The sequence below is a fragment of the Polypterus senegalus genome, chromosome 7 (genome assembly GCF_016835505.1).
Source record: "Polypterus senegalus isolate Bchr_013 chromosome 7, ASM1683550v1, whole genome shotgun sequence".
Taxonomy (NCBI): Eukaryota; Metazoa; Chordata; class Cladistia; order Polypteriformes; family Polypteridae; genus Polypterus; species Polypterus senegalus.
The window spans coordinates 90,345,398-90,367,797 of NC_053160.1; the positions used below are offsets into that span (position 1 = coordinate 90,345,398).

The 22,400-nt window shown below is 34.6% G+C and overlaps 1 protein-coding gene across 1 annotated transcript in view; it reads right to left on the minus strand.

Moving 5' to 3' along the window:
- The window catches only part of LOC120532710 (centrosomal protein of 120 kDa), a 142,943-nt gene that overhangs the window by 21,962 nt on the left and 98,581 nt on the right, over positions 1-22,400 (minus strand). Inside the window, exons 18-19 of the mRNA XM_039759011.1 lie at positions 11,254-11,376; positions 3,468-3,566 (exon numbers count right to left, since the gene is read on the minus strand). Coding sequence (XP_039614945.1) covers positions 3,468-3,566; positions 11,254-11,376 — 222 coding nt within the window. The remainder of the gene's footprint in view (positions 1-3,467; positions 3,567-11,253; positions 11,377-22,400) is intronic.

Sequence of the window (22,400 nt, forward strand, 5' to 3'; positions counted from 1 at the left end):
GAATCAGAAATGAAAGTACAAAGGATCACTGTAAATAAAAAAAACAGTGTCTTTCCATTCATTCCACGAAAGTACTGGATCTACAGTTGTATAAGGTTAAAATCAGTGCAAATTTTCAAACCAAGTGGTCCCTCTGTAAACATCTACAGTACCTCATCTATATACTACATTTGTTCTACCATAAAATTCAAAAATCAACAATTCAAACATTTCACATTGGCCTTACGGCAGAAAATTGTGCACACGATGTTACTACAAAACAAAAATGCAGAAAAGCAGACAAGTGATGTTAGTAATATCAAAAGAATACTTTTTTGGCAAATATAAATTGGTAAATACTAAATTTGTGGCATTCATTAGGGTTTTGGAAAGAACCGAGTGTCCTTCGATACAACAGTAAAAATCTGATGAAAACTCATGAAAGATCTATAGTCTATAATTTTGTTTACTGATTATTGACTGAACTAAATTAATGCAGCTACAAAAAGTCCAATTAAAGAGCTATTTCTGGATTAGCCTACCAAAATATGCTGCAGAAAACTGATCATTTATGTCAAATTTCCTGAAAACATAAACAAAATTAAAAAAAATGATAATGCTTACAAGAATTAGTAGTAATGGATGGGAATTCTTAGAATATTTTCATTACATTTACCTTTAATCAGATGTTAATGTTTTCTAAATATACAAAAGCAAACATACATCTCACAAATGAAAATACCAGATATCAGAAAAATTATATCATTTGTTGAAAACGTGATTTGAAAATATTTTCTATGAAGGCAGCTTTGAATAGTTGTTTAAAAAGAAATGTTGTAAATGACAATATTGTGAATAACCTCAGGGCCTAATAGTCCATCAGGCATTAACAATGTAATGTTTAGATTGATGATATTTATTTTTTAAGTAATCAAAAAATAAATATCAATTAATAAATGTTACCATGTGTACATATCAACGTAAACTAGGTAATTAATTTATGAAAATAATATACATCATTCGCTCTAAAACTTTAAGAAGCTTCCATGAACAAAGAAGTTCAGGCCCTGGTTTACATGTGTTACTGTTAATGTTATATTAATATATATTAATATTAGTAACACTTCCTTGGAAATTAAACAGAATTCCTGAGTTTCATCCAGGATATTTTTAACAAGAATTTATTACCTACTTTCATATTTTTGTTTTATTGAAAAGAGAAGAATGATGATAGATTTTCAAAAAGTATTTATTTTGGCACTCAGGATCAGCCAGCAATGTATATACCCGTAAAAAATATTGTTCTGGTACACAACTATTAGAAATATTATTATTTTCAATGCAAATAACACAGGAAAATTGCAAAGCAGAGATAAATTAAGGACAAAAAAGTGTTAATACACGGCAGTGCATAAAGGTATTACAGAAAAAGGTTTTTATGTTTACAATGAACTGAAGTCTGTTATTTAAAGCAACAGGCAAAAGCAGACATACACATTATCATACTCACTCATATTAGACTACTTAAGAAATAACACTTAATCTATGACATACTTTTATTTGACACACAGCAGGAATTCAATGGCTTACATGAAGAGGTTAGAACTGTGTTTTAATATGAGAAAGGTATACTGAAGTAAAATTAATTTATCAAAATTGTGTTGTTAATTTAAAAATCTCATGGCTCAGAATAGATGTGGCATGATAGTTCAATAAGAAGACCAGGGTCTGCGTCCTGGGATCTCACTGTGTGGCATTTGCATGCTTTCCCCGTGTCTGCATAGGTTTCCTCCAGATGCTCCAGTTTCTCCCTCTGGCCAAAAACATACAGATTAAAGTAAACTGGTGACACTAAATTGGCCCTAGCATGTGCGTGTGTGTGTATTTACCACTCAATGGACTGGGACCCTGTCCAGAGTTTGTTCCTGCCTTGTGCTCTGTGCTCTGGCTCCACCCTGGTCACGACTAAGTGGATTAGAAAATGACATGACATTGCACAGAATAAAAATTTCAGTTACTTTAATCAAATAAATTATTTTATATGTTCAGAAGCATAATAATAACACAATGAATTGCAATTTTGTAATTTCCTAAACAGTCGGGCACATAATATGTAAGGATACGGAATTAAATACATTCCAATCTGGCAGACAATGCCCTAATTAAAAAGAATACTGAATATTATTTCTTTTAAAAAAATAATACATTTCATATAGGAAATGTGAATGCATTAGGCACAGCAAAAAACCATACACAATAAATAAAATAACTATTTTGCATGTTCTACACAAACAGTATATTTGCTTCACTGAATTAAAAACCACATTCTTATTAAGATGCATATTTTTCATTTTGATAGACAGACAATATTTGATGTTACAAAAGAAGAACAAACCGATAATGTAAATATGGTTATGGATTTACTAGTTTTTGTATAATTTTTAAATTATGTTGAAAATGAGAAAAAAAAAATACAAACATAGAAACATGTACGCTAACCTCTGACAAAAGTATCGGAATACCATGGAAAGTTGAGCCTAGAGACTTTATTAACAGAAAATGTTAATTGTTGAAATATGCTGGTTACAGCATATTAAACAGGCAAGTTATTTAATATTCTTAAACTCTCAGTACTTCTAATCTGGTTCTTATATCTAAATAAATATATACACATATTCTAATGTGTAGCTTATCTGAGCAAACCTTTACAGAGTATTTGAATCCTTCTATATATTATGAAATACGGAGCCCTAACAATTCACATGAGAAACAATAAGACAAGTAAAACTACTCTTTCAAAATTAAAATTGATCTTTCCACACAAAAATATAAAAACTTTATAACTGTAGAAACTTGTGAGTTCAGTTAAAATAATTCCTTATTTTTTTAAATGTTTGCTTTGACTTTCCATCTAACTCTAAAATTTTAAACATTGAGCAATGCACGCTAAGCCAGCTGGATTTTGTCATTAACAGTTATTAACAACCTCTAAGTATCTAATCCTCAGTGCGCAAATGTTTTTGAAAGTCCTTTCCAGTAGGACTCTTAAGATAAATTGCTTGCTGAAATTACAGTTCTATAGCTATTTAGAGTAAGCAGGTCATTTACACACCTTTTAAATCTGATTTTTTTAAAGTGTACCATTATTATAGTATTATCAAGTCTTGTAATAAAAAAGTCCATTTGTAGACCATATTAGGGAAACATTAAATAATTACTACAAAAATCCATCAAAGAACTACTATGTAATTTATTAAAATTCTTTATCTGTTCAAATCTATTAATAAAATATATCAGTTTATCTAAACGTATGAAATGTGAGGCATATTATTTATTATATATATATATATATATATATATATATATATATATATATATATATATATATATATATATATATGTATATGTATATATATTCACAGCTACTCTGTGCAAAATGAACAGTAAACAGTTGCATGATTAATTAATATCATACTGATAAAAAGTACCTTTTTTAATCTTGCAAGCTCTTTGAGTGCACGTCCCCACTGTTGTTTATAATGCAGCTTGGATTTGGTTGCAGAATCGAGCTTTCTTTCTAGTTCCACCTTAAAAAGAAAGAAATGTGATTAAAGTATTAACATTTATCTCACTGCCAAGAGCCATTGAAAGATGATATACACAAAAAGTCTGGCTCAGAGAAAGTTTATCTCTTCTAAGACACAATATGGTTTCAAGCTGTTATGTCACTTCATATAAATATTTTGGCAGATTAACATTTTCTTTGCTAAAATATTACTTTATTTTTTATTACTCAGCAGTATTATCACTACAGAAAAGTACTAGCATTTGAGATTAACTTCTCTCTTACACAATGTTGTATAAAAGAATACCAAAGCAAAATATGAGTTGGTAAATTAAAACTATTATTGAACAAATTTTTGTGTACAGTAGTGAATAAGAATTAATACATTTTGTGGCTATAAAAATGTCCTATGCTGTAACGTGTTTTTAAGAATGTCCAAGTTTAAACTGAGTATATAAAATGCTAATACAATATTGTGTAGATAAATAGGTCCTACACATTAGTGATGTAGGACTGCCAACCAGGTCATTCACCTGTGTCTTTTGCAACTATAATACATATTACATGTTATAAATGTAATATATATGTAGTCTGAGGTGCAGATAAAATACTACTTGCTACTCCATATCAAATTGTCTCAGAGATAACTTACACATTGAAAAGGAGGTTTATTCACAGTACACTGTAAAAGTTATTTACTGTATGTTATAGAATTTTTTTCACATTCATGTATACCTGATTATACTTTTTTGTGATATTCAAGAGTGATGGATCATTAGTAGTTAATCTGGTACTAAATGAAGAAATATAAACAGCAGTATGCTGCCAGTGTACTGCACTCTCCAACCGAAAAAAAATAAATGTCTTGACTGTTATTCAGTTGCTCAGATTACTGCATTGTTCTTTCAGTGTTCAACAATTTATTGTTTATTGTATTATGGGCACAGGATACATTCAGAAAAAAAAACCAACTGAAATACAGACGTTGATTATACTAAGAATGATTTCTTAATTTTCCAGACTATCCTACTTCTGTTTGTTATAATGTATATTTCAGACATAAACTGTATTTTTTCCTTGTGCCATATGTGAGATGGTAACATTATCAGTATAACCTGTTGAACTTCTCAGTCAACTGTAGGGCTGTTGCAATAAATTGTCGCAATCGACTAAAAATTTCAATCAAATTATATTTTCTTAAATATCTGGTTCTCTCTGCTACTCCCCAACATTGCGCAATGACATGCTATTACTGTCTGTACTTTTTGAGTAGGCTAATCATGGTGGCAGCTTCACCACATTCAGTGGAATATGGTTCCTACAAATATCATGCAAAATTCTCCTCCTGTGTGCTTCACCCAAAAATCTAGAAAAATGTTTGTTCATTATGTAAAAACAGATGGTGATCCACAACAACATTAGCTCAATGCACGAACGCCTGAAGAAGCAGAACACTGAAGTACAGCAATGGACAAGCCAACAATACTGTAAGTAACCAGCTTATTTAACTGTTCAACAATAGTTCCTTTAGCGCTGTGAAGATCGTTAACCTGAAAAATTTGTGCTAGTGACTAGCACTGGGACAGAAGTTAGAGTCTTGGTATTTCTTTGGACAGAACAGATAAATTGTCTCCAGAATAAACTTGCCATTATTAGTCATGAGTGCACTGAAGAAAAATTATATTTCAGTTCATAGGCTAGCTATAAACAACAGAGTAGTCTTTTAAGTGAATTTACTATATTTATTTCAGATAGTATTGCATTTTTCACCCTTTGTTAAATATTTATGCCAGGGCCAGCAATTTGCAAATTTTAACTGGATCTGAAACAAAAGTAGCATTTGTCAAAATCGAGTGGCAATAACATGCTATATAAACAAGATCAGATTTATAAAGTATTTTGTGTATTTTCACCAATCATTAAATTATAAATAAATCAAATTCAATTAACAAAATCAGGGTGACACAAGAAGATGTATTTTTAATACAGAGCAGTTTCAAACTGAAAAAGAGTTTGCATCATTGCAACTCACAGCTGTCCATTTGTAGGGGCGGTTCTTCTAGGAAATTGGCTGTTTTGAAAAGAAACACAATTTTTACTGCAGTTTACATTGCCAAATGTGCCGACTGTGCAGCTTAGCAAAATCTTGATATTAATGTTAAGTATAATGGTTTTGGCTCTTGGAGCAAACTGGAGCATTACACATTGAGGACTACCCACTGTCTCTGTCTTGCTATAAAAGAAGGTCCTGGATGAGTTATACTGTGCTACCTGTGAAGTGTTCTTTCGGTGTAAAGATTTTCTCCTACTTCATGTCCCTCCTATGTCTGAAACAATTACGAAAAGTTACTTTTTTAGTACCACAGCCGTTTTGAGTGAACTTATTTGTGTGTTGCACAGAACCTTTTGCAGAGGATTTTTGATGGATTATTAATGCACACTTACTGTATGAGGTAACCTAATGATTAAAACATCTAGTAGGTTGCTTTTGAAAAACAGAAAAATTACAAATGAATATCAAGAATTAAAAACAGATTTACGTGTGTATTATCAGCCCTGCTCATTACTATAAAATATTTACTGTTTATAAAAATTGTAAAGATGACAATGACAAGTAGTGGGATTGGATAAATATGCCCATTGTGCAGAAATGGCACCCTTAATAAAGTGCAAAGCTGTACCAAAGTTGGCAGTGCAAAACATGTTATTGAAAAATTTCATGTATAATAATTTAATGCTTTGCAACAGCAAAATTGTAGAATATTGTTCTTTAACCCAGTCTTCTCTTCAAGCGATCTGAGTTTCCCATCTTCTGCAATATGATTTCAGTTTGCATAATTTATAACTTTCAAACATTATTAAGATGATTTATGCCAAATATACATAATAGCAGGTATCTCAATTTAAGATTTAAAAAAAAACAAACAAACAAAAAAAAAAACTTGTAACTTGACTATTAGAATGGCTCCATTTGTAAAACTGAAATATAAAAGAACTCAAAAACCTAATTACTTGGTTTTGTTTCATGCTGCATCGCTGAAATCAAGTAATGTTAACAAGTTCATTACTATTCAAAAATATGTTTTACCTTTAAGCTTTTTTTCACTTAAAAAATATTATAGTTAACAGTGTCATCTTCTTGTTGGAGTTATTTTAATTGCGTTTTTCTTTTCCTTTCATATCCTGAAGTTTTCAAATTCTATATATAAAATCATTCAATATTTAATCATAGCACACAGTCATATGCCTACCTGAATTATTCAGTCACACTCAGTTGTTAGATTACTCAGTTAAATACTTGATAGATTAAATACCTGCAATCAATTGTGGCAACCCTAGTCACATGTCATTTTGAATATATACTGATGTGGTATTAATTGGTGAGAATGATATGAGCCAAGGTTCACACATGCAGTAAGATGAAGATTTCTAATACTGCTCATCTCAAAAAGCTCCTTTGAAATTTGTAGAGCATTTCCTCAAGTTACACTCTTCCTTTGGGAATAGAAATAAATACCTTGGAAAGGTCTGTCACACTTACAGCCTTTACTAAAGGCATGATAATAAAGGTTCAATAGGGTGGGCACATGTGTCCTGGTTTTATACTTTAATATGCATTCACAATAAAGTCCACACTGTGAATACCACAAATACAAGATTAAATTCACATTGCCACTTTCTATTTACTATTATTAAATAAAACATGAACTGAAAAACATTAATGGATACAGATACTATGCTTTAAAAAAAAGTCCTTCTAGAGAATGTGTGACAAGGATTTGTTACATTAAATCAACAGCCCTTTCGTGAACACAACCTGTAGTGCACCAGCATCAAATGTTTCGTATGAGGTAATTCAGACTTGGGCGGTGGTGGGGTATTGGGTTAAATAAATAAGTCAAGGGCTTGTTTCTGGCTTTAATATAGTACTTGTGTAAACCTTTCCTGTAATACAAAGCAGAGCACTTTACCATGTACAGGATCTCTACATTATGACATTATCCATTTTTTTTTTTTTAAATGTACATAATTCATCACTGGTTCACTATGATCCAGGAGCAACTGAATTAAATGGAAGACAGAAATCATCAGTACTCAATGCAAGACCAGACTATCAGAGGGTACATAACAACAACCCCCAAAAAAAACAAAACAAATAAAAATGCTATTCTTTCCAGATCTAGATGCATTTTGTATGAAGAATAATAAAAAAACTGCTAACTATAACATGGAAGATTCAACATTTACTATTACAGTTTTGAATGACAGACAGTTCAGTAAATGCTGTGGTCAGTGGCACTGTCTTACATTCCGTGTGCAAACACCATAACCCATTGTTATCAATGTGGAGTTTGTATTACCTCCCTGTGTTTGGGTAGGATTTAATTAAAAGTACAAAAAAAAAAAATAACACATCTAAACTGGCACCTATGTTAGGCTGTGGGTATTTGTGCTGGAATGAACTCTAATGATAGACAGGTTGTTTCCTGAATTGCATCTATTCCTGCTAGGTAAGATTCTGGCTCACAGCGATGCTGAATTTGCACTTGTACATTATGGATTACATTAAACTGGCAAAGTAACTAGCTAGTATTCAAATCATTAGGCTTCAGGTACTATTTTAGTATTCCACTAAAACAACATTATTAGAGAGTAGGTGTTACATTCCTTTAATACCACTGACTGATGCAGGAAGAAGGGAAATGAGAAGAAGGGTATTCCTTAAAGATTTTGAGAAAACAGATATACCTTAATGCCTACCAAAAAGGAATGCCCTTGGTTTTGATTTGTAAGTACAAGCTAAAAATAACTAAAAAACTAAAAATCTTAAGGCAGTCTATTGTGGAGACTCTCATCTAAGCAATGTTTTTCTTTACTTTTTGATGCATCAATTCCCGATTTTTCTTTACAACATATGGGGTTTTGCTACAAACATTGCCGAGGATGGAGCAACAGGACGTGATTAACCAATTACATGCCATGATAGCAGAAATCGAGGATCTAAAGGTTCAGGTAGGGGAGCAATAGACATGGCTCTCCGAGACAGAAGTATGTAATGAAACCTGTACCTCTCTCCAACAGAAACGATTGTTGGGTCTTCCAACGTCTGGTGGGTAGAGTGCTTTGGCCCCACAATGACATTGTCATTTATTACGGCACCTGGGGAGAACAATTACGGCATTTTGCATGGCACTCTTGACACTAAGCAAAACTGGCTTATGCAACTCCCCACCGAAGTGTTTCTTTGGATTGACAAAGTCTAAATATTTAAGCTACTTGGTGGGCAGGGATGCCGTTTGTCTACAATGCGCAAAAATAGATTCAATCATGAATTGGCCCCAGGTGAAGAACAAGTAGCAGGGGAAGTCTTTCTTGGGATTATCAGACTACTGCCAACAGTTTGTTTCTCGTTTTTCTGAGTGCAGAGCACTTGTTGGACCTTATAAACAAGATGGTTCCCAACATGGTGGTATGGGATGCCAAAACAGATGCCACATTCCGCAACTTAAAACTGACCCTTATGTCAGCACTGAAATTGATCACTCCTGACCTTTTCTCCTTTTAACTTATAGACCGACGCTTTGGACAAATGTCATGGTACCATGCTGAGCTAAAACATCAATGGTGATGAATATCTCAGCATGTTTATGAGCCGGAAAGTACTGAATGAAGAAACCAGGTACACGGCAGTGAGTTCAATCTGGTGACAGCTCATGCTCTCCTACAGTGGATGCACTTCAGAAGGAGTCAAATCCTCATATGACCAGGTGGTTCTTAGATCTGCAATCAGTTTGATTTAAAGTTCTTCATTGTCCAGGCATTCTCCATTCACAACACCTCTATTCTAGGTTTAGGGCCTCACCATTCAGAACACCCAACCTGACGGATCTGGGCTGAAGTAGCGGGGAAAATGGGCATCCTGTCACATGCGTGTGCATGGGGGGCAGCTTAAAGGCTCATATAATTGTGACTTCCTGCTGGAAAGCCAGACAGCACTGTCAAATGATGCCTTTTCTCTTCCTCTCTCTGCAGACCGAAAGACTACTAACGATCATTACATCTCTGACATCAGTTCCAGTGTCCACCTGCCGGACCAGCCTCTTCTTCCCAGGAGCCAATACCGGAACCTCCAACATCTTGAGCAGTCTATTTTGTAGACTCATGTCTATATGGCGTTTTTCTTTTCTTTTTGTCGAGTCAATATCCACATTTTTTTTACAATATACAAGGTTTACTTTTGGGTGCCCTAAAGATCTATAATGTTTGTCTCTTTTTCTTACAGTCTGCATCAGTTTCTCATAGGATTCACACTTCAAACACTGGTTATACTCCTGTCTTTTGCCCAGTGCTCATAAGACAGATTTTAGCAGGTTTAAAGATGAATGGATAGAAGGATATATTAATATTTCTTAAAATAACACAATGTTGTAAAGTTGCAAAACAGTGGTCAGATCTAGGATTACCACATCAGCAAACTTGTCATTTTTAGAGATTATATACTACATCTTTCAGTCTTTACAAACTTTGTAATACCAGGCAATGCCTGTCTGGCTTGTAATTTATTTCTCTTGTTTTAGGTTTTAATATACAGATTGATTTAGTCCCAAAGTGACAGACTTCCTGAAATTAGAATATTTCTCATCTTTGAATAAAAACAGGTTGTTTAGTAATAACCATCTACCTATAAAGACTTGTGAAGCTGCAATTTGCTGTTATATAAATATATTATGTTTTATAAAGCGGCAAAGTTCTTCCTTACAAAAATGTTTGTTTTTTAATAAAGGTGATTTGAAACAGATGGAATGGTTAGCCACGTGCCAGTTACATATTTGTAAGTGACATGCATCTGATAGGACTGCCGATCTGAAGCATTTTTTTTTTAGATTTTTTTTTTTTTTTATTAAATTTAGTTTAGTTTATGACTCAGGCAACCTCATAGTTCATTGCAGGGCACACTTGCTTGCATAAACCATCACCTTGTCCAACACAAACTGGATGATTAGTTTATAAAATCTAAATCTTTGCTACTGGTAGTAAAGTAAAAATAACTGGAGAAAAAAACAATTCATACATGGGGAAGACGTGCTGGCGGATCTGGAGGCTGATTCTGTATATACTGCATGTACAATAAAATTACAATATGCAGATCACTGGTATGGTTCCTGACTACACTCAGCCTTAACAATACAACAAGCACAGCCCCAGACAACATTGCCCTTTAGCCATCAATCTCACCTGAAGCAAAAGCACCAGAAATCCTGCTTAAAGAAATTTACAGCAAAAGCAAGATGGGTCTGGAAACTCGCATAAATTTCTGGTATTGATATTCCAGTTTCACAAGAGGAAAAAAAATAATAAAAGAAATTGTTTTTCTGTTTTGCTCAAGAAGAGGACTTGTAGTTAAAGACTTTTATTTCTTTTTCACAATTCAGCAAGAACCCCGGCTATGGGATAGATCAACTTCTAAAGGACTCTCAGACAGGATCTGATGATGCAGTTAAAAATCAACTCAGCTACACTTCCCTGAAAGAGTCCAATTCTAGTGTGAAGCATGCAAGTTCTGCTATACTGCTGTGATAGCTGTTGTATTCTGGGCTTCCCAATTGCCTGTAAAATTTGAAGACACACTGCAAAAAAAAAGCCAATTAAGTCCTTCAAGCTACACAAAGCCAATATTACATATTTGGAATACAAAAAAAAATTCTTACTTTTTCCAGTGTCAGCAGATTTATTTCAGACTGCAGACGAATTTCGGGTGTGCTGCTTTGCTTTTCTCTAAGCTGCAAAAAGTCTTTTTCCAAAGTCACATACTTCTGTTCAGCCTCCTGAAGCTAAAGAATACAATGTAAAAAATAAATGCCATTAGCAGTAGTTTTAATGTTGGCATCAACTTTTTTTAAACAAAGTAAAATTTCAGTAATAGATTCTAAAAGAAAATATGAATACAGTACACCCCCAAAATTCATGGGGGTGACATTCCTAGAGCACCCGCGAATTGTGAAAAACCGCAAATATTAGATGTGGTTAAAAAAATACCTATTTTTATAGTTTAAACACTAAATATGCCCCCAAAACACTTTCATTTAATTTCAAACTCAGCTTAATACATTACCTAAAAATAAAGAATGTAAAGGTAAACCTGTATACTGTAATGCTATGTCTCCCGCAGTGCTAGAATGTAAAATACCGATGTTACCGATATATCTACTGTAATTCATGCAAGTGCGTTTTCATTGTCAGAAGCCTTAGAAGGTGCAGGGTGTTTCGGCAGCATTTTGGGGCTTTAACCCTTAAACTGCCACATACTTGGGGTTAATGCATCCTTGGACACCAAATACTTTTTTGCTGCATTAAGTAAACATCACAATTCACAAAGAAAAAGTGAAATTTTAATGGAACACATTTTTTTCATGCAAAGAGCATCACAATTACTGCAATACTGATAAATTTACACACCCTCAATGAACTGTAAGAACTATTTAACTACTGGAATAATATGTACAAGGTGCAACTGACACCATGGATGAAATTCAGTAAATCACTGAGCCAACTACGCTTTAACTGGCTGCATGCAGGCACACAGAGGTAAGCGCTGATGCTTGCAGGCTAGTTTAGTACAGCGGCTCAATCCCAGAGACAGCGAGGCTACTGTCCTGCAGGGTGTCACGCTTGGGTCACAGAATTGCCCAGAAACACAGGAGATTGTAGACACAGGAACTTTACTCAAACAAGTCAAACAAACATGTCTCTTTCAGAAGTAAAACAAGCTCAGTATGTAGTTAGCTCTCGATTAAAGAATAGACAAACATCATAGGGGAGCACAATGGGAACAGGACCCCCAAAAGGAGCAGCAGATGTTTAGGGGAGGAGACAGAAACAAAGCAATCAGCCAAAAAGGACAGGTGATGTTCAGGCTTTTAAGTAAGGATAGCATCGCGTGAGAAGCACATCACACGACAGAACAGCTGCAAGCAAGCCCAGCAAGTAAGGGAGTAATGTGAAGGTAGTCCATTTACCTTTCTTAAAAGGGTTTTTTTGAGGAGTGTCCATTTCTAGAGATGTCAGTGACCTTCTTTCTTGGCATTATGTTGAGTATTAAATTCAGTAGAAAAAGAAGCTCTCCTGTCTTCTAGGGGTGCGTTCAGCCCCCCTGCTCACAAGGGGCTGGCAGTGGTCATGAGCTGACCGATCAGCTCCTGCGTGCTCGCAAATCGCACTGGGAAACAACTATAGTCTGTTGTGGTGGTTTAAGAGGAACAAAACAGAAAACACAAAAACACTGAGCTGGAGATGCATCACTTTCAATCAGCAGTAAAGGGAAAAGAATAACGCTGTAGTGGTCCGGTGCCGCTAAGATTCACACCGTCAAGAAGACAGCAATTTGTTTATTTTTATGGTGGAGATTCCAAGGACGCACCCAGCCTTGGCCCGAACCGCACGCACTCACAAACAGAGACAAAAACAAAGCAAACTGGTAATCAAACAACAAATAAAGAATGTAATAAAAACAAATGAAATAAATGAAAACGATACCACCCCTGTTCTCCTTACAGAGATTACACATTAAATACAACAAAGCACAAACAAAACACATACAGTACTGTAGATATTTTAAACTAATGACTAATTTAAATTAAAAAAACAATTTTAACAATAGTAGCAATCATAACTGAAAACAATAAAAAAAGAGGAAAATGGTATAAGAAATAGCCTAAGGAAAAAGAGAAAACATTTGTATACTTCTACAAAGCAAACTGCACAGAATACTAAAGTTAGATAGAAAGGTCACTGCTTGAGACAGAAAACTCAGTTTTAAGAAGAATAAGAAACACCAAACACATTAAGTTTCAATGCAGTACATGTATCTCACTAAAACAAAATCCATCCATCCATCCATTTTCTAACCCACTGAATCTGAATAGGGTAACGGGGGTCTGCTGGAGCCAATCCCAACCAACACAGGGCACAAGGCAGGAACCAATCCTGGGCAGGGTGCCAACCCACCGCAGGACACACACAAACACACCCACACACCCACACACCAAACACACACTAGGGCCAATTCAGAATCGCCAATCCACCTAACCTGCATGTCTTTGGATTGTGGGAGGAAACCCACGCAGACACGGTGAGAACATGCAAACTCCACGCAGGGAGGACACAGGAAGCGAACCCAGGTCCCCTAACTGCGAGGCAGCAGCGCTACCACTGCGCCACCGTGTCGCCCCCACTAAAACAAAATGCTGAACACAATTAATAAAACACACAAAAAATATGTGAATGTTATCTTTAAACAAGCCAGATGTGTGGGAAAGCATTGTGTGTGCCTGGTGCTGCTTTAGCAGCAGGAAATCCGTGTGAAGGCTGTATGGTGGTCGTAGTTTGTGGGGCTTCAACTTTTGCTCTAGGTAGTAATTAGATATGGTACCTATTTATCTAGCTGTCAGCACTGATCAACTTCCATAAATATCTAGCGTCAAATTAAGTTAATGTGCAGTAAATATCAAACATACAAAAAGAAACTGTATACATTTCAAACAAACCAGATTATTATATAATTCCATTTTTTGGTCTCTATAACAGAGCTGTGTGAATCCTTCACTCTTTAGATTTTGACAACAAGGTGAAAAGGACTCACTGAAGCTCATAATATTTTCAGCTATGGAACAGTCACTTTTGCCCACAAATTGCATATGTAATGAGTGAGTTTTGGACCAAAACTGACCATTTTCCTCTTTGTGAAACCTGAGGTGGAATTGTTTTGTATCTATCCTGCAACTATACTTCTTTGCCGCAATCGAAACTTCATAGATGGCATCTTATTGCTCAGACACAATTAGGACATTATGTGGACACCAATCGCTCAGTCCCCTATACTATTACTGCAACGCAATAGGAAATTAGTGGCTTCCAGAAAAAAGTGGTGCGAAGTGTGGGGCATCAGGGAGGCTGGAGTAAGAGAGGGAGTGTTGGAGTTATTCGTTATTTGCTTCTGTACTATTTTGGCACTGAGGTCTGAAAGCTGGTATCAATAAAGCAGTGAAAATTTTAGGACCAATCCAGCACTATTGGGTACTGACATCTATTACATGTTCTACAACTCTGTGATGGACAGTGCAATTTTCTACTCTGTGGAGTTTTAGGCCAGTAATACAACTTTAACAGAGGCATAGCAAATCAACATGCTAATTACAAAGGCAGTCTCAGTTATAGGATACACTCTCAACCCACTGGAGGTAGTAGCGAAGAAGGGAATGAAAACAAACCTGAGGGCCATTATGACACACTAGCTTTGACTACTATTTTCCAATTAACTATATAAAAGAACTGTGTCAAGAAACACTACTGAGGCCTTAATAAGTGTGACTCTGTATGCTCTTTCAACCTTTAGCCAAGTCAGAAATTCTCCTTTTTTTCAGCAACTCTGGTTATTATTTGAGGGGTTGGAAGTTGTTTGTAAAGCAAACAACTCCATCCATCTATCCAACTATAAAAAGACTAAATTCACCACTTGGGACTAAAATAGTCCTAATTTTCTTACTTCTATAAATTTCAGAACACGTGTTCTCAGACGCTTACCATGTCTGGTGTCCTGCTGTATTTCATCTATCCCAAAACAAAACACTCAAGCTTGCGCAATCCAGTTAAGTTGGACATCAGGTAGAAGACTATCCTGGCAGCACTGGGTAAATGGAACGTAACCACCCTGCACAGGGTGGTGTCCATTAGACACAATCACATTCGCACAGGCCCCAAAGTGGAATCGCCAATTAAAATAACCTGCATGTTAGGATTGTAGGAGGAAAGGCTATGCAGACACGGGTAGAATGTGCACTTGAACAGTGAAAGCTGACTGTGTGTGACTGATATGACACCGTGAACCCCTTTTTAATATGACTTTCTCCTAAAATCTAACATTCAAAAATAAAGTAATTGTAGCAATACTTGAAACCGTCCAAGGTGATGCATGAGATGGATAAAGAAAAGTAATACACAACACAGCAAAAGATGTGCAATAGATTTTACTCTGAGATTAACATAAACATGTAATGATGTCTTCCTACTGTGATGAACAGATTGGCCTCCTTAATATTCAGGAGTGTGTGGAGAGCGAATGGACATGCTATACAGTCTGATTTAACTGCACTTTATAAGAGGGGGCCCCCGTGTTTAATTATTAAAATTGAACTAGTTAGATCTATAGTCATAAAGAATGTGAACTATAAATTAGGGTGGCACATGGGTAGCACTGTTTCCTCGCAGTAAAGAGACCTGGGTTTGCATCCCGGGTCCTCTATGCATGAAGTTTGCATGTTCTCCTGATCTCTTTGTGGGTTTCTTCTGGGTGCTCTGGATCCTTCCCAAAATCAAAAGACAGGCAGGTTAGGTGGATTGTTGATACTAAATTGACCCTTGTGTGTGTTTGTAATAATAATGAAATTGACTAGTGCCCTGTCCAGGCTTTGTTCCTACCTAGTGGCCCATGCTAGCTGGGATAGGCTCCAGCAGCCCACCCGAGACCCTGTTCAGGAGTAAGAGGGTCAGAAAATGACTGATGAGTACACAGTACTCAACTGAAAGAATTTTGCTGTGAAACCGAGTACTGAGATGTGATCTACTATTGTTATGTTTAATAGCTGAGTCATAAATCATTCTTTAAGCAGGTTTTCTTTGAAAGGAGATTGCTAAGTTTCTCTAGTATTAGCAATAGCCTCAGGCTGAATTGTCTTATCCAGAAACGGAACCAGAGTTTGGATTCCCTGTTGATATTATTGAGAGAATAATGAGTACATTATCTAAATACACTCAACATTAACCTTCAAATGAAAAAACTGAAAATGTTTCACAAATGTAACTCAAACTGAAAGCACTTCTAGCAAAATGAAATGTTCGAGAAACAAGTAAACAAAACAACAATACAAATCGCCTGGGGTTCCCCTACCTGCATGCAGCACTCAATTCTTATCCAGAAACTAACACTGATGTTAGAATGAAGAAATAGGTGACCGTTATTACATTGCTGATGCATGGATCTAACCAGCACTTTTACAATGTTTTATCATGCCTATTCAATAGACTTCACCAGTCAGTAAGGTGGACATCAGAAACACAATTTTGGATCTTTGCTCTGGCACTTTTTTGTATCATCATGAAATGTATGGAGAGATTATTCCGGTTTTCATGATTTAGATATTGTGCTGTCTACCATTCTCTTTTCCATTCAGTTACAATCTCATCAGTTACAGGCAGGTTTATGCTAGCTTTATAAAAACAAAAAAATCTTCTTTCATTAACCCTTTTGTTTTGTATACTGTGCTTATAGTCCTTTATAACTTTATATATGAATGCATTTTATATGTATATGCATTTAAAAAACATGTAAATATATATCTATTGCTGTGGGGAAGCACAGTAGTGCAGTGTTAACACTGCTGCCTTTTAGAAAGTGTCCTGGGTTGGGTGTGTGGTATTTGTGGTGAATGTGTTCCCCTGCAACGGGCTGGTGCCCTGTCCTGGGGATTGTTTCTGTCATACACCCTGTGCTTGCTAGGACAGGCACCAGTTCCGCACGATCGTGCTCAGGATTAAATGGGTTAAGAAAATGGTATGGTACATATAAATCAGTGTTTTTTTAATAACATTAACTTAATTTAATATATTCTCTACCTTAAATTTCATTCTTTTAGTAGTGGTCTTTCTTGTTAGCTATCTTATGCTGTGGAGAGGCTGAGAGTGTTCCCATTAAACTTCCCACAGGCAGCAGAATTAGAGTTTTGTTTATTTTAGAAAGTAGTTTTAATTTCTAAGTAATCTTCTGTAACAGTGGTAAAATAAATAGTAATGCAGAAGAATGTACAGTACATTTAAGTCAAGGTGATGTAATCTGCAAGAAAAGAAAGTGTAGTTAATTTTTAATAAATCCTGCCTTATAGATTTATACAATCATGGCATGTGCCCGATACATGGAATCTGGGAAAACTCAAGACTTTCACTAGCCCTTTGTGAAAAAAATCTGTTGACACCACTTGTCTGAAAGAAAAGCAGAAGACAAGAAAAATATATGCAGTCCCAGGAAATTTTGTGTGTTTTCAAGTGGCATACATCAAATTTGTCTGGAAACCATAGAGCATAGACGATTCAGTGCACAAACTATAAGCATTTAACACTTTGCCCCATTGTACGCTGGTCCAGTCTAAACTGTAGAAAAAGAATTTAAAAATAAATACACAAAGTCATGACAAAAAGGATTATGGATGGCAGAGTGGCATGGGGAATTTTTGTATTTTTCCTAAAGGTTAATTTTATCAACATTCAGCCACAAACAATGTTAAAAACATTTTGTTTGTTTAATATCAGAATTAAAATCTAAAGAATGTATTGAAATTATAATAAATTTAGAGTACAGTGTGTTAATGCTGGTGTTGCTAGTGTGATGTCGCTCATGTACCTATTATTTTGAAACCATATATTGTAACGAATATACGTATTTTTTAAAATGAATTATTTAAATATGTCACCCATTCAGTTTAGTAATGAATCAAAAAGGGACTAAAAACTTGGCTGCTCCACAATAAGACAGACAATAAAAATGAAGCAAATCTAAAACACTATATTTTTTATTTAAAAATGCCAAAAAAGAGTAAAGAGAAATAGATTTCTAAATTCCACTCAACATTAATATTAAAACTATATTCCTGTGTTATGGGGAAAATTCTACATAAAGTTGTAGATTATTTGACTTAATGTCAGTACATCATGGACTGTTTTTGTAAGCTCATTTTTGGCTCCAAGAGTGATGACATATTTTATCAGTTCTTGCAAAGAAAACTAAAACAGATTTGTTTGACATGACATAAAGAGTTTTAGAAATTGAAAATGTATAACATTTGTAAGCATCAATAATGCTATGCTTTTGCTGAAATAGCCGAAGCTTTAAGTGCTATCATTTGACAATAAGCAGATGCTGAAGAAACTGTTTACAAGAATTGGGATTCAGTGGTGTGGAGGAGTGCTCAACATATGGGACTGAAATTTTAGCACAGATAAATTATACATTAGTTAGGAAATGGAAGAAAAATGTCTTTGTTTACATGGTCTTGACAAGAGTAGAAACAACAGAAAGCAGTATAGTATCTAGTTTTTAGTTTAATTTTTTTTTCACTACACAGCTCATTATTTATCCTTCTTAGGAGATGTCCAACTAATACAAGAGCAATTTAAGCAGTGCACAGATCCTAAATACAGAAAACAAGTTTGACACCATATCCATTAAGAACTCATTATTAAGTGCATTATACACATGGAACATCTTTATCGTACTGTCAAAGCATGGGAATGGATAATGATTTGTTATTTGAAATTAAACATTTTAATGATTTAAGAAGTTATATTCACTTAGTCGAGGCAAAAAAGGGTCAGTAAACTATAATATTTCAAAATTTAAAGTACTGCAACAAGTACACTGCCCTTGAATCAAATGTGAACTGCTATAGATAGTAAACTAGCAAGTTTTTTACATTGAAATTAATAAAAGAAGGAAAACTTTCAGGCTGTGGTAATTAAAATCTGAATGTAATATCTACACGGTAAGGAAAAACTAGTTTTACTTTAGAATTAATAGAAAATGTACACTTTCTTCTGTTCTAATCACTGTATTAAATCTAGTAACAACTACTATTAAAAATATGAATAATAAGGCTAAAGGAAAAAAAAAACAATCAAATACATACTATAGATGCCTGGTGAATACCTGGCATGCAAAAACACTCTTAGCTAACAAAATTATCACAGGAGCTTAAATAGCATGTTCTATAATAAATGAATGCCATTTGTGTACACATAAAGAATGACCTATAAGCAACATAAACAAGTACATAAAAGTAAACACAGATAAATGGTTTTATTATCTCTGCCTGGATAGCAATGCCATAGGACTGCAAATAAAATGTGACTCCTCTACTAAATAGCTTACACTTCTCACTGTAAGATCCTGGGGCCTCTCTTGACTGAAAGGTCATGGAAAACATAATGGAGCAAGTGTATGACAAAGTTAATAATGTAATGCTTGATGAAATCTGTATATCTATGATTTATTTTCAGTTTCTTATAGTCACAGTGAAATGAAACAAGAGATTGACAATAACCAATACCATCACCTTTGCTCCTGAGTACAAATAGCTTGCCTTCTAAGGGAGTCAGATAAGGTACATGGGAGCAACTGTAAATACCACCGAATTACTTTATTGTAATTTGTTGCAGTTTTTACTTACTTCACTATGTGTTTTACAACTTTCTCATAGCAGGTTTCTTTTAATAAGGTAACAGAAGTATTCATTTAATGAGGATTCACAAAGCCATACTCTACATAATTGTCATCATATTTTTGTTTTTTAGATGAAGCTGCCTTATTTTCACTTGATAATGCAGATGCTTGACCGAAGAATCTGTTACCTGCAAAGTCATCTTTAATTTTGTTTACAAACTAGCAAAGTAGTTTCAGTGCGACTGAGCAAAGCAGAGTAAAAAGTAATTGACGTTCATGTGACTGATATCAGTATCTATCTATCTATCAGTGTATACAAAGAGTGATGCAAGACTTCCCAATGATTTTTATTGGCTTAGAACATTATGGTAGTGACAGGCATAAATTTAAGCTTGTGTGCTTATGCCCTTACTTTTTGCAAGGGGTCTCAGCATGTGTTTAAAAGGTCAGTCTTCTATATTACTGTAATCCCCTTTAAAACTGTATGTGTTGGGCAGAGCTAGTCAGATTTTGATTGGTTGTTGGAAAACAGTGTTTATGGGATGTGATAACACCACGAAAATGAATAACCAGATAATTGGTACAAACAGTACATATGATATTTAAGAAATACCAATTATTTTGCATAACACTTTCAAGTTATCATTAACTCCACTTTCATAAACACTGCTCTAAGCAAGTAATGTTGCTGTTAGAGGATTTGGGGTTGTTGTGATCCTAAAACTCTACTAAATAAGCAACATTTTTTCCCAAAGGGGTGTAAGCATTCACATAACACATGCTTCAGAGATGCAGATGCCTGACAACATGTCTTACAAGATGATTTTGGCCTTCATACATTTTGGATAATCATTCAAAGAAATGTCTGTAATGTGCAATTTTAAATCATGTTATATCATGTTTTGCACATATTATCTTTAAAACAGATGAAAAGTAATTTCTACAGCAGATAATGAAAGAATATTGGGAAGATGAACATGTTGGTTATTGTCAAATCTCTCATTAGACGGGGAAAAGAAAATCTTCTTTACAAGGGTTTATTTGAGAGACATTATAAGGATAATGTATGTATGTATATGTATGTATATGTATATATATATATATATATATATATATATATATATATATATATATATATATATATATATATATATATATATATATATATATATATATATATATATATATATATATATATATATATATACATATACATGTATAGTCAGTATATAAATGTGGAGAGAGATAGAGAGAGAGTACAGGAGAAGGCAGGAGAAAGAGCAAGAGAGAAAGAGACAAAAAACAGTTATTTGGCAACAATGCCTTGAGCACTAACAGAATTTATGTTTAGTGGGAGGAAGAGATGTAGTTTCAAGAGGTAATAATTTTAAGCAAAGTATTCTGACAGCTTCCTTTTGCTTCTCCAGAACAACTTGCATCTTAAGTCACTGTGTTATATGTTTTAAAATACACTGTTATTTCTTACCATATTCTCCCTTGCCCACACAATGTTCTAAACTTAGTGAAATTCTGTTTGAGAATTGTGTCTATTGCTTGGAGTAAATTTCATTGATGCTGAGGATATAGAGAATAGTGGGGCAGTAGGTAGGGCTACTGCTGCATGGTTTCAATATTCTGGTATCAAATGTCACACCTGGATGTTGTATGTGTGATATCTGCATATTCCCCATGGACTCACAAAGATTCCCCTTCAGTCACTCTAGTTTTCCTCTCACATTCCCAAAGAAATACGTAGGTTGAGTAGCTTTCCCAAATTTGCCCTGTGTGATTGCAGATGTATGTGGAGCAGGCCTTTTGATGGACTACTACTGTGTTCATGGTTGTTTCCTGCAGAAATTGGCTCTACCTTTCTTTTAACATTGAACAGGAAACACACAACAACAACATTTATTTATATAGCACATTTTCATACAAATGATGTAGTTCAAAGTGCTTTACATAAGGAAGAGAGCAAAATAAATAAATAAATAAGAAAATAGGACTGGGAAACACTAATTAACATAGAATAAAATTATGGCCAGGGAGGACAGAAAAAACAAAAAAAAAACAAAAAACATCTGCACGGGTTTAAAGGCCACGACGCGGCCCAGCCCCATCTAGGCATTCTACCTAACATCAATGACCTCAGAATCAGACGTCATGGTATTCAGGGTTCATATGGAAGAACTTGATGATAATGGTCATGTTGACTTCTGGCCTTTAATCCAACAATGTAGGGATATCATGGTGCTTTGATCATATACATATACACATGCGTATATATATACACATATATACTGTGTGTGTGTGTGTATATATATATATATATATATATATATATATACACACACACACAGTGGTGTGAAAACTATTTGCCCCTTCCTGATTTCTTATTCTTTTGCATGTTTGTCACACAAAATGTTTCTGATCATCAAACACATTTAACCATTAGTCAAATATAACACAAGTAAACACAAAATTCAGTTTTTAAATGATGGTTTTTATTATTTAGGGAGAAAAAAAATTCAAACCTACATGGCCCTGTGTGAAAAAGTAATTGCCCCCTTGTTAAAAAATAACCTAACTGTGGTG